Source organism: Hyperolius riggenbachi, chromosome 7 (genome assembly GCF_040937935.1).
Source record: "Hyperolius riggenbachi isolate aHypRig1 chromosome 7, aHypRig1.pri, whole genome shotgun sequence".
Taxonomy (NCBI): domain Eukaryota; kingdom Metazoa; phylum Chordata; class Amphibia; order Anura; family Hyperoliidae; genus Hyperolius; species Hyperolius riggenbachi.
Genome location: NC_090652.1, coordinates 147,425,835 through 147,439,386, shown reverse-complemented (window position 1 = coordinate 147,439,386; position 13,552 = coordinate 147,425,835). Strand labels below are relative to the sequence as shown.

Genomic DNA, 13,552 nt, shown 5'->3' with positions numbered 1-13,552 from the left:
AAAGGACTCTGAGAGAGGGTAGTCAGAGGATAAGAGGAACAAAGGAAAGGTGAACACATCAAGTACCACCTGGGCCCTGTGATCTCCAGGGCCCCATAGCAGTTGCCATGGCTCCTATGGCTATTGCTACGCTCCTGTCACTGAGCATATTTAACTTAAATACACATGTAGCTGTCTTGTACTGTACATTGTTTATTCAAGAAGTTTTTAATCAGGATGATGCCATTTATTGGCTAACTTAAAGGACAACTGTAGCAAGAGGTGTGTATATATAGAGGCTGCCATATTCCCCCTTAAGCAATACCAGTTGCCTGGCAGCCCTGCTGATCTATTTGGATGCAGTAGTGTCTGAATAACACCAGAAACAAGCATGCAGCTAATCTTGTTGGTTCTGACATTGTCAGAAACACCTGATCTGCTGCATGCTTGTTCAGGGTCTATGGCTAAAAGTATTAGAGGCAGGCGATTAGCAGGACAGCCAGGCAACTGGTATTGCACAAAAGGGGGAAAAGGCAGCCTCCCTGAAGTTGTCCTTTAAAAGAATAAGAGTAAGCAAGCTTTGGGCTGTGCAGCCTTTGTTGACTCGTTCTGCAATCCTGTTTGTAAACAGGATTGAAGCCTGACAACGGCTGCACAGCTGAAAGCTTGCTTACTCCTATTCTTATAAGTTAGCCAATAAATGGTATCATCCTGATTCAAAACTTCTTGCTTTTACTGGTGGCTAACACGGTGCAATACTCTACTATTGTTTATTCAATAAACTTTGCTTTTGTTAAGAAAAAAATTAGGTAACCTTTCTCGCTAAGAGAGACTTTCCATAACCCTTTGATTAATTTAGTTGCCTGTATTTGTAATTGTTCTAGAACATGAATGTCCATCCTATAGTGTGGTACCCAAAACTATATCCCATACTATAGATGTGGCCTCACAACTGACTTATTAAGAGGGAGACGTATACTAGCATCTCATGATTTTATTTAAGGGTGATTTTATGATTGTATTTTTTCCTGCATTGCTTGATTTATTTAGCATGTCCTTATCTGGATTTTATTCTGCAGTTGCGTGCTGCTCTGTATGAAATCCACGACATCTTCTTTACGATAAGCCCTGTGGAAAGGGTGAGCATACTGGCCCATGACCGGGAGCTGCGCCGTGACAAGATGATCAGGCAACTGGTAATTTAGGGTCATACTGCTCTCTTCTACCAATATGCTTTAATGTCTTTAAACGCAAACTATGCCACGTCAGTCAGCTGGTCTCCTTTGTATGTTGGGTTTGCAGGCTGTTGGAGGTGGTAGTGGCTCAACTTTTACCACAGTGTTGTACCAGTTATGCCCAATGCGGCCTGCTGGAAAGTGTATGCTGTGATTTTAAAATATGCAGTGGTTGATTACAGTGTGGTTACCACGGACTCCCAACAACCTTTGTAGACATTCCCACTTGGCAGCAGCTGCGCAGTAGAAAGTGCTAAACCAGAACTCCAGGCAATAACAGAATCCTCCAGAAATAACTGGCAGCGGGAGTCTCTTCCTTTAGGGCTGGTTCCCATAAGTGCATTTCGCTGATATAAATGTACAGAATGCACTAAACTCCATTGCTGCTTAACTATTTGATGACCACAGTGCTAACCCCCCCCCCCTAAAGGCCAGGCCATTTTTTGCATTTTGTGCCCCTTTTCAGCATCGTGCACAGCCCAGCTATAGAGCCCAGCGATCGGACTCGCCTCCTTTTTTGTCCCTAAGGGGACATGCCGCCGGAGGGGTCCGATCGATGCGGCATTTTTTTTTATTTATTTCTTTTTTTTCCTTCAGCCTTTATGAGGCTCTCTCTCCCTCCCTCCCCTTCCCTCCTCCCCTCTGGTGTCTGAATTGGAACAGGACGGCGATCCGTCCTTTTCCGCCTCTCATAGGCATCAGCGTATGAGATGGCGGCGCTCCTCGGCCAATCAGAGGCCGGGGATCGCCGATCTCGTACAGCACTGCAGCACTGTACAGTTGTAAACAAAGGGGATTTATTTCCCCTTTCGTTTACAAACAGCCTGCTAGCCGCGATCGGCAGCTAACAGGCTATTCACGGAACTCAGTTCCGTGAAGTGGCAGGGAACGATCGCGCATGTGCGCAGCCGTTCCCTGTGAAACTGCAGCCCCAGGACTTGACGCCAATTGGCGTTAGGCAGACCTGGGGCTGCCGCGGTCATGCCCATTGGCGTGAGGCGGTCTTTAAGTAGTTAAAGGCATTGTCAGGCAAAAAAAAAAAAGTTTCGTTTACCTAGGGCTTCTACCAGCCCAATGCAGCCATCCTGTGCCCTCGTAGTCACTCACTGCTGCTCCAGTCCCCATCCACCAGCTAGTTTCAGTTTTCGCATTGCGTACATTTTTATGCATTCCCGCTGGTGCAGGAACATTACCCACCTACATTTTTACGTGTTAGTGGTGCAATGCGTAAATTTTTACTTGTTGCACCACTAACGCGTAAAAATGTATGTGTTAATGTTCCTGCACCAGTGGAATTGCTTAAGAATGTACGCAATGTGGCTCGCCGACCCTGAGGTCGGCTAAAACGAAACTAGCTGGTGGATGGGGACTGGAGCAGCAGTGAGTGACTACGAGGGTACAGGGTTGCTGCATGGGGCTGGTAGAAGCCCCAGGTAAGTGAAACTTTTTTTTTTTTTTTTTGCCCGACAATTCCTTTAAGATGCATACACGCGTCTGATATTTTTGAACGACTTGTAGTTCAAACAACAAGTCATTCAAACATCATGTACACACTGACCAACAAGTCGTTTGATATGCTAATTTACATGTCGTTTAACCAACTTGATAATGGACTAGATTAAATGACTGATCAAACGACTTCTTGTTTGAATATCTTTTAGTGTCAAACTAATAGACTTTCAAACAACAAGTCGTTTGTACACATTTACGGACCTAACTGTCGTTTGAACGACAGTTAGTTCACAGATCTGCCGAGCAAATCAGTCAAAACTGCTGCTATCAGTCTAACTATTGTTTGTACACATGTCCAACTGTCGTTCAAACAACCGTTTTGAACGGCAAGTCGTTAAATATCAGACGTGTGTACGTACCTTAACCTCCCTGGCGGTAAGCCCGTGCTGAGCACGGGCTATGCCGCCGGGAGGCACCGCTCAGGCCCCGCTGGGCCGATTTGCATAATTTTTTTTTTGCTGCACGCAGCTAGCACTTTGCTAGCTGCGTGCAGTGCCCGATCGCCACCGCTAACCGTCGCGCCGCAGCTGCCCCCCCCCCCCCCCCCAGACCCCGTGCGCTGCCTGGCCAATCAGTGCCAGGCAGCGCTGTGGGGTGGATCGGAGTCCCCCTTGACATCACGACGTCGGTGACGTCATCCCGCCCCGTCACCATGGCGACGGGGGAAGCCCTCCAGGAGATCCCGTTCTTTGAGCGGGATCTCCTGATCGCCGGAGGGGCTGGGGGGATGCCGCTGAGCAGCGGCTATCATGTAGCGAGACTTTGTCTCGCTACATGACAGAAAAAAAATAAAATTTTAAAAACGCATTTGCTGCCCCCTGGCGGATTTTTGCAAACCGCCAGGAGGGTTAAGGAGCAGATGCATGCCATTCATTAATTCTTTAGATCAATGGCAGTGCAGCCACTGTATAGAAAAAATGTGCAGTGCTGTTTTCTAGCGCTGTACACACATTTGACAACTGATGTATGTGTAGAGATTTGTGCGAAAGCATAGATCTGTGGGATTTGTCCATTGGCAGCAGCACAGAGTATATGTGAGGCAGCCCTTAGATTACTAAGACAGGAAAAGCTAAGGGTGGTGCATTCACACTATTGTGCTAAAATTCTGCATGTAAACTCACTGCTCATACAATTCTATGGATATAGCAAAGCTTTTTAAAATATCTGTAGCACCTGCGCCTAATGGTATGTTCAGCAGCTGATTTAGACCAGGTAATCCTCAATAACCCAAAATAAAAATATATAAAAAAGTCCACAGCGCTAAAAGATAATAATCTTTAATGATCCAAAATTATAAACCCATGAGATTTGATCCTAAGCTACAATTACATATAGCACCTTCCCCTTTAAAACACACGCATTCAATACACACAGCACTCACTCAGCCTCACTGCAGTGATCCCGTGCTCAAAAAATGGTTAAAAATGTAGATCCCAGTTAAGAATCAAATGATCAAGTTTCAAAACATAGTCCATAAACAAATTGTTTGGCAATTGTAGCATATGTAGCATACGCTCAGAGCGTATGCTACAATTGCCAAACAATTTGTTTATGGACTATGTTTTGAAACTTGATCATTTGATTCTTAACTGGGATCCCCATTTTTAACCATTTTTTGAGCACGGGATCACTGCAGTGAGGCTGAGTGAGTGCTGTGTGTATTGAATGCGTGTGTTTTAAAGGGGAAGGTGCTATATCTAATTGTAGCTTAGGATCAAATCTCATGGGTTTATAATTTTGGATCATTAAAGATTATTATCTTTTAGCGCTGTGGACTTTTTTATATAATTCTATGGATATGTTCACATCTCTGCATCTTAACGAATCACATTATTCTAACTCGCTATTTGCAGTGAGTTTGTGGGGAAAGTGTACAGATATGTGCACATTGTATAGACTTTGGCCTCAATTCACTAAGCTTACCTCCTGTCTTTAATAACTCTTCTGAGCTGTTTTACAGTTATCACAATTATATCACCATGGTGATAACTGTAAAACAGCTCAGAAGAGTTATTATAGACAGGACTTAAGCTTAGTGAATTGAGGCCATGTGTGTTATAACGCTTGCAGTATGCTTTGCAGTACATAAACATTATACCGCATATGTTATGCAGTGCAAACCGTGTGAATAAAGCCTAAGGGCCTATTTGCACTACACGTAGAATGAATGCAGAAAAACTGACTCCAATGAATGCCTATGGGAAAATCTGCATCAGAAAAATCACGTTTAGTGGAAACAGGCCCATAGAGACATTCATTGGATTCAGTTTTTCTGCATCCGATCTGCGTGTAGTGGAAACAGGCCCTAATGCTTCATACACGGACCCATCTCAGCCAAATATCTAGCGTGTGTACAGCATGCATAATCTCGAAAGCTGAAGGGTTAAGAGACAGCTCTTGTTATAGATCATCTGTTGTTTAAAGTTCTAAATTCTACCACCTGCATACTTTGTGTGGAGGAATACTGCATACTGCATATTCAGTTTTGCAGTTGGTAAATAAAGAATTTTATCCAGTGTCTTTTTTTTTTTTTTTTTTTTTTTGTTCTCTATTCTGCAGGTAGACCAAAAAAAATAAAAAAAATTATTTGTAATGGAGCATGTTCTTTTGTTACTAATGGCATCCTTTGGCAGGCTATGTCTTCCATTCCCACCCCGCTCCTGTATGCCTCCTTATGTCTGTTGTAAGTCTCGTTAGTAGGCTCCAACTACTACTAGTCAGGACTTTAGAACTGGAAATAACAGGACTTCTGGAGACTGGGGGGGGGGGGGGGGGAGAGGAGAGGTTGGGGGGTAGGCAGAGGACACAGCCTACCAAAGGATGCCATTAGTAACAGAAGTATGTACTGCGCTACACTTTTTTTTTTTGTCTCAGATTCTTGCTTTATAGCTCTGTGGATTCACCTGAAAAACTAAGCAGCTCTAAAAACTGTTTGCAGAATATTACGCATAGCTAGGCTGTGAGCTAATTCACACAGACATTCCAACGGTCATTCATAATACATTTTTGCTTCCCATAGACATTTTGGCTAATTCAGAGATATACGAAAGAAATGTGTTTGTTAGAAAATGCTAAGATTCCAATCACTGTTGATCTTGTTTAAAATTATTAGCATCCATGGCTTTCTACAGGTTTTTATACATTTAGACCAATTCCTGCAGTAATGATTAGCCAGGTAGTATTTAGCTTTTTAAAGTTCATTTGCATAACCGTTATCTTCTTGTCTTTTTTTTATTTTAGGAAAAAACAAAGAGTCCTCGGGATAGAGTAACGCTTTCATCGGCAACTCAGAAGTCTCTAGACAGGAAAAAGCTAACCAGGTACATTACCCGTGATGAAGGAAACCTCAGCCTCAGCTGTCAAAGGGAAATTCCACTACGCTTGAGGAAAATACAGTGCCCGCAGATTGACCCTGTAATTTGAAAATATTAATTGCAAATTCTATATTGAATATACATAAAAGTAATTCCAAGGTGCTTGTATGAAATTGTTGGGTGCTTTGGTTTGGTGCCACTGAATTGGATTAGTGCAGGTGTTGAAAATAAATATCAAAGAATCCTGCTCTGTGTAAATAATGACTCCTGTGGAAACTTGAGAGATTCTGGAGACTCCAAAGTTCTGTTACCAAGCTTGCATAGAAGAGTAGTTCCAGCTTGCTTTCAGGTTTAGAAATTCCTAGCTGTTTGCAGGTTGAAATAGAAAGATAATTTTTGAGATAATTCCTATCCAGGGCCGGTCTAAGCAACAATGGGGCCCCAGGGCAAAATAAACCTGGGGGGCCCCCCAACAGATACCCCGGAACAAAAATCTGCATTAAGGGACCTTTTTTGCAGCTGGTGTAGTCAGGGTGTTAAGCCCCAATCGGTTGGAGCTCCACATTCTTGCTACCCCAGCCTGCATGGGGGATAAGGGGTTAAAAAGTTTCAGGAGGGGGGACCCCACATATTTTAAAAAAAAAAAAAAATTCCCACACTCTAAACATAAAAAAAAAGGGAAAATAGGAAAAAATGCCAGGGATCTTCATACAGCCATATTGCGGCTGTATAGCGATCCCTGGCCAAAGTGCTGCGGCTGCGTATGGAAACCCTGTCAGTAAATGTATTGCTCTTTCTTTTGATGCATGTAAAATTACACTACCGTTAGGTTTGCTACTAAAAGTGACATTTACCGCATTTAAAAGTATACTTTTTTTCCTTAGAAACTTTAAAATCGATTTTCTCAAAAACTATTAGGGTTTTTGGAAAAATTGTTTTTTCCTCTTATTCCCAATTATCTCCTTAACATATCCTGAAAATTTAGGGTTTCTAGCACTTAAGGTGGATTTGCTATTAACCATTAAAGTCGGCGGGTTTTTAAATGTTTATTTTTTTTTCGTTTGAAACTTTAAAATCGATTTTCTCAAAAACTATAAGGTTGTTTTTGAATTTTTTTTCCTCTTGTAGCCACTGGGGGCCCCTACAAGCTCTGGGGCAATTGCCCCCTTTGCCTCTATGGTAGTGCCGACCCTGTTCATATCACTCATATATATTGATGGCCGTTTTACAACAAAAGATGGACTTCCCTATAAATGGTTTATAACTTGATATTGGTGAACACCTTAATATCTTCTAATCCATAAAACAATTGTTTGCTTAAGGCACGTACACATGCCTGATTTATTCAAATGACGGGTCGTCAGACCTGTCCGCGGGGTGGCCGTTCTAGCAACAGTTTCCATTCGTGTACAGTCTGTCGGCAGTCTGATAAGGCTGTTTTTGACCGATCCACCGAGCGGATCCGTCAAAACCAGCCTTAACAGCCTGCCAGCAGACTGTACACACTGGCAAACTATCGGCAGAACGGCCGCCCCACGGGCGGGTTTGACGACCCGTTTGAATAAATCAGGCGTGTGTACGCGACTTTATACTTCTGATCCTCCTTTGCTGGGTCTGTCCATTTTTAAGGTCAACCTGATAAAGGCATGTTGTGGGCAGACTTTGTGTATTCAAGACTTAAAGGGAACCTGTACTGAGTAAAATTATTTAAAATAAACACATGAGGTAACTTCAAATGAACATTAAATAGTTACCTTGCCATCAGTTCCTCTCAGAAGCTCACCATTTTCTTCTGACAATGATCCCTTCCAGTTCTGACAACATTTTGTCAGAACTGAAATATATCAGTTGCTGTCAGTTATAGCTGAGTGGACAACTGATATGCTCGGTAATGTCCATGTTTCCCTATGGCTCAAGTGAACGATGTTACAGTTTAACAGTGTGCTGACCAGAAAGCTGTTATGGGGTAATATGGCCATTTTCAAAATGGAGGACGGAGAATTTCCTTGATCACAGTGGACATACAGAACGTGGAAAAGGAGAAAGTGATTGAGGAGTAGACTACACAGGAGGTAAGTATGACTTGTGTATGCTTATTTTGACTTTAAATTTTCAGTTCAGGTTTTCTTTAAGGAGGAATAGAGCTAAAAATAAAAAGAATTGCACCAACAGCATTAATAGACAGTACAACAATAATTGCTAGTTAAACCTCACCAACTGTTGAAAATTTCTGATAAGTGGGTTACTGTATCAAATCTTGTAAATGCAAAACAGATTGATTTCTTTGCGTTTGTGATTCTGGAAGCCTCCTGAAGAAGTGATCCGAGGAGTATTTGGAACCCCTCAGCTGTAAGAGCAGGCCTGGGCAAACTGTGAGGCTAATCCGGCCCACGTGTATCCTGAATCCTCGACTGTCCTCCCTCCCTGCCTGAAAATTGTGCCTTACGTCCTGGGATGCTTAACTCCCATCGCACGTTCCAGTGGCGATTTCCATGGCGACGGCAGCGTCATGTGAAGCGCGGTCATAACGTACCATCGTGTCACATGACGTCGCCATGGAGATTGCTGCTGGAATGTGCGATTGGGTGTGTTAAAGCCTATTGCTACACCTGTGGACAACTCAGTGGGTAGGGAGTGAGAGAGGAATGCCGGAGGCATGTGTGCCGCTACAGGAATGCGGCCTGCCGCCAGACAAGTTTGTACTACCCTGGCTTAAGGGGGGGGGGGGGGTGTTGGGCTACATCACCTGGATTATACAATATCTGCATGGAGACCATTAGTAATTTATGGTTGCCATGATAGTTCTCACTGAGGAATTGGCAGTAATGGGTTCAGCTGTCATTCAGCTTCTCAGAAGTATCATTAAGGCCCGCTTCACACAGACTATTGTGCAGTGTTTACCACCTGCTGCGGTGCTCGTCATTAAAGCGCTGTTCCATTCAAGTGAATGGACAGCGTCTGTACAGTCGTTAGTGCAAACGCCACAGGTTCCGATCACAACCTTTTTTTTTTTTCCCCTGTCATTCAGCCAACCCAGGAAGCAACATTCTACAGCCAGGGTTGCTTATCGCCACATCTCCCTGCAGAGGTGAAAATGCTGAAAGTGGCTAGAAAATTGACTGATATGCTGGCAAGAGCCTGTGTGAACTGACCCTAAGTGTCTTCCATAGCCTTTCCTCTTTAGAGCTCATGGTATTATGCATGTACAAGGTGCTTGGCTTATAATATAGAAAACCATGTTTAACAGCCTTCCAAAATGCATGAAAAGCTTAGCAAACCAGTCCTTCATCTGAACCACTGGACTCTTTTGGCCCTCTACAAAACTGGTGGTTCTAATGGTCATGATGTAACTGGGTACTTTGCATCTCCCTGTTAGTAATACAGTGGTAGGACAACAGCAGTTACCTATCTTACCCGCTATCACTGGCAGAGTGTTTGTTTTAATCGCCAGCTGTGCTAATGTGATGTAGGCATCACAAAAAAGATATCCAGAAACTTCAAAAGTTCAGATTAGGGTTGCCGCGGTATACTGGTATAATGGTATACCATGGTGTGATTGTGCATGGTAATCATACCATGCACAATCCCATTTTACCAGTTTTGGGGGGGGGGGGGGTGAGGTAGCGGCAGGAATGCGACGCAGTGGCAAACGCACAAACAATAAGCATTCACCTGTAGGCACGTGCCTTATGGTAAATCTGGCCCTGGTGAAACTGCAATCTCATGCATGTACCAGAACGGAGACTTTTCTTTTTTAATTTGTTATAATTTTTTTTTTCTTTAATATAAATCTAGGCTGTTAACCTTTTGCTGTGGTGCATGAACAGGTCTGCGGTAAAAGAAACGCTAAGGCTACTTACACACCAGGACGTTGCGTTTAGGGGATGTTATAGGGCACATAACATGCCCCTAACGCAACACCTGGTGGTGTTGGAGCAGGACGCTACCAAGAGCCGCGTTACAAGCAGCTCTTGGTGCGCCTGCTCTGTCGGAGGCACTGCGGAGACCACGTGAGCGGAGCTCTCCGCATCACGTGGTCCCGCCAGCCAATCCGCGGCCGCTCCAGGATGTAAACACTGCAAGTGCAGTGAATAATAAGTACTGCATGCAGTATGTTATGTAGACGTGCTGCGTTACAATGTAACGCAACGTGGGCACTGTGAACAAGCCCATTGATTTTTCATTGCTGTGCGGTGGGGTGCGTTACAGGCTGCTCTAACGTGCGCCTGTAACGTCCCACTGTGAAAGCAGCCTAAATTACTAATCTTTCATCAGTTTCCATTATGTTAGTCTTGGGCAAAGGTTGCAAACATTGGCTATCTAACAGCAGACAATTTGAAAGCAAAATGTAAACGGGGTGTTGGGCGAACACCTGGATGTTCGGGTTCGGGCCGAACAGGCCGAACATGGGCCAGATGTTCGGCATGTTCGGCCCGAACGCCGAACTCAATGGGAGTCAATGGGACCCCCGAACATGCCCATTTTGGGGGCCCTATGGGGTCGCAGGCATAAGGGGGGAGCATGCCCCGGTCGCGGGGGGGGTCGGAAATTCCCCCCACCCCCTCCGCTAGCGCTCCCCCCTCTGCCCGCTTCCCCATACAAAAAGTTTAAATCAAGTTCAATAGTACCTGGGCTGGTGGCATTGGCTGGCAGTGGAGTGAGGAGGAGGAGGAGTCCGAATAGCAGAGTGACGTTGAGGCCGGGCAGCGGGCGGTTCAGCGCTAGTACCCTTGTGGTACTTCCGCCCTTTCTCTGACCTCACGTCCTCTGCGTGATGACGCATACGAGGGTACGCGTGATGCGTACCCTCGTATGCAGAGGACGTGAGGTCAGAGAAAGGGCGGAAGTACCACAAGGGTACTAGCGCTGAACCGCCCGCTGCCCGGCCTCAACGTCACTCTGCTACTCGGACTCCTCCTCCTCCTCACTCCACTGCCAGCCAATGCCACCAGCCCAGGTACACTACTATTGAACTTGATTTAAACTTTTTTTATGGGGAAGCGGGCAGAGGGGGGAGCGCTAGCGGAGGGGGTGGGGGGAATTTCCGACCCCCCCCCCCCGCGATCGGGGCATGCTCCCCCCTTATGCCTGCGACCCCATAGGGGGGCCGTATTGCGGCCTGTTCGGCCGAACAGGGCCCTGTTCGCCCGAACAGGGGCCCTGTTCGGGGGCATACAGAAGTTCGGGGCGAACCCGAACTTAAAAGGCCGAACACCATCAGGTGTTCGGCCGAACTCGAACATCACCCGAACAGGGTGATGTTCTGCAGAACCCGAACAGTGGCGAACACTGTTCGCCCAACACTACTTTCTGCACAGTTGCGAATCAACACCAATATGTTAAACTGTTTCTCAAAAAGAATTAAAGTGCACCTAAAAGGAAAAGCAAACCACACCTGGCTTTGGCTACAGTAAATGCTTCCCCTCCCCTCTTTTTTTCAGATTTTCAGAACAGGTGTGTTCAACATTGGTCAGATGATTCAAAAGTTACAATCAAAAATATGAATATAAAAAAATATATGGTGTGGAGCGACGCCACATGTCTTACTGTGTATGGCCAGCTTAAAGTGGGATAAAACTGATATAACATTTAATAAAAATGTGTTTTCCTACTTTTTTATTTCCCATACAGTTACAATGTTTTCTTTTGTGCACAAGTAATATTGTCTGTCAAATTACAAGTTTCCAAAGTACAGTTTATCTGCACTGAAAGCCGCCATTACATTTTATTGCATAGCTGCTGTATTTATATTTAAATCTATCTAATGATCACTTCTCAGCTGCACACATACTAGATACTAATGTTTACTAAATGTATCTGACAAAGTAATGTAAACAAAAGATAATGTTATCACCTCTTTGGATGCGGCCAGAAGCTTCCCACTGAAGCAAGGAGCTTCCCACTGAAGAACAACATGTTGTGTTTATCTGTTTGAATGCTGTTCTACTTCAATTTTTTTTTGTGGTAGTGGGTTTTATACTGTAAATAATCTTTTAGAACAAAGAGGAAATTCTTCGTTTCATACCATCATACCACTTTAAATGTAGGTTTGCTTGAGAGTTGTGCCACTGACCTGACGTAAAAGTTGCATCCTAAGACATGCTGAAACATGGATGCTTCATTAGAATTCATGGTGTGCATGATTTGGTTACTGATTCTGACAATAAAGCAGTTTATGTGGCCATGGTGCTGCTCTGTTACCATAGCACTGTTAACAGACCATCCTGCTGTGACCGCTCTGCTATCAATCTGTTACTCAAGACAAGGAATGCTTCCTCACTTAACCCCTTTAAAGCTGCTGCATATCATTAAGATGGCTGTTTATTGGATGGGGTGCAGAGCATGATGCTATGTATATTTTACGTTTTCCTTGGTTAAAACGATTGTTCCTGATCCTTTTTGTCCAAGTGTGGCTTCTTACCCAACCCCCCCCCCCCACCCTCCCATCTCCTATGAGAAGCACACACTGCTTGACAGGAGCAGCAGGTCTGTACACTGCTTGTACACAAAAATGATCCCCAACAATTATCTCCGGTGACAATGATTGTAAGTGTTTAACTTAACTGGTACAGAGGAGATTCATTTATATCCCCTTTTCAGAAACCGGCTGAAACCTTCATAATTCAATGGCAAGAGCAGGATGTTTGATTGCTTTCCCGAAACCTGTAGGATTTACTGATCAGACTGTTTACTTGCATATTGCAGGGCAGTAGAAATTGGAATGTCAAATAGGAAACCCATTGCAAAACCCAAGATGGCAGAAACCAGGTGAGTGACTGTTACAGGATTTTTTAAAGCACAGTAATAACGTTAGAAAACTCACATTTGCTCCATTTTTATTGAAACCGTTCTGTTTTTTTTTCCTTCTAACAGAGTCCTGCAGCCAAGCCAAGGACTGAATGCACCTATTAATAAGCTACTCTGCCGACAAGGGTTAGTTTTATTCTGTGTAGCCTTCCATCCAAATGCATCATCTTCCTATTTTGGACACTGTTTTTGTGTTCTCTGAGCGCTAATATACCTGTAAAGAGCAATAGGCAATATACTAGCTAAGAAGGAAATCTGCTGCAATGTTCTAATTTACTCATTGTAGCAAGTGAGCTTCAAGGACAACTGTAACCTTAAAAAAAGTTAGACACTCAGAGGATGAAAGGCTCTGGATCGCTTAGAGCCTTCCGGTCCCTCTCTGCATCCTCTCATTCCACTGCTGGGCCCTCCGGTCCAGCCTCCGACTTTAATGGTGAAGAGGCCTTCGAGTACTTCTGAAGATGAGCGACTCCAAGAGCCGCCCATCATAAAAAATACTCAGACCCAAGGGACCTAGGGACCTGAAAACGCAGTTGGCTGGAAATTTGAACATAGGTCTGGCGGAGGAATGAGGAGACGCAGAGAGGAATGGGAACGCCAATTCCCGACGATAAAATGCTCCCGGGTGCGTTGTACCGCAGCGCATCGAAACGCAGCATCGGGTGTAAAAGGTAAAATGAAAGTCTATGGACTTTCCTTTTATCT

The 13,552-nt window shown here is 44.4% G+C and overlaps 1 protein-coding gene across 1 annotated transcript in view; it reads left to right on the top strand.

Moving 5' to 3' along the window:
* CCP110 (centriolar coiled-coil protein 110) overlaps nt 1-13,552 on the top strand; it is a 108,393-nt gene that overhangs the window by 93,473 nt on the left and 1,368 nt on the right. The window contains exons 10-13 of the mRNA XM_068244744.1: nt 1,059-1,175; nt 5,967-6,046; nt 12,746-12,808; nt 12,914-12,973. Of these exons, the coding sequence (XP_068100845.1) occupies nt 1,059-1,175; nt 5,967-6,046; nt 12,746-12,808; nt 12,914-12,973 (320 nt within the window). The remainder of the gene's footprint in view (nt 1-1,058; nt 1,176-5,966; nt 6,047-12,745; nt 12,809-12,913; nt 12,974-13,552) is intronic.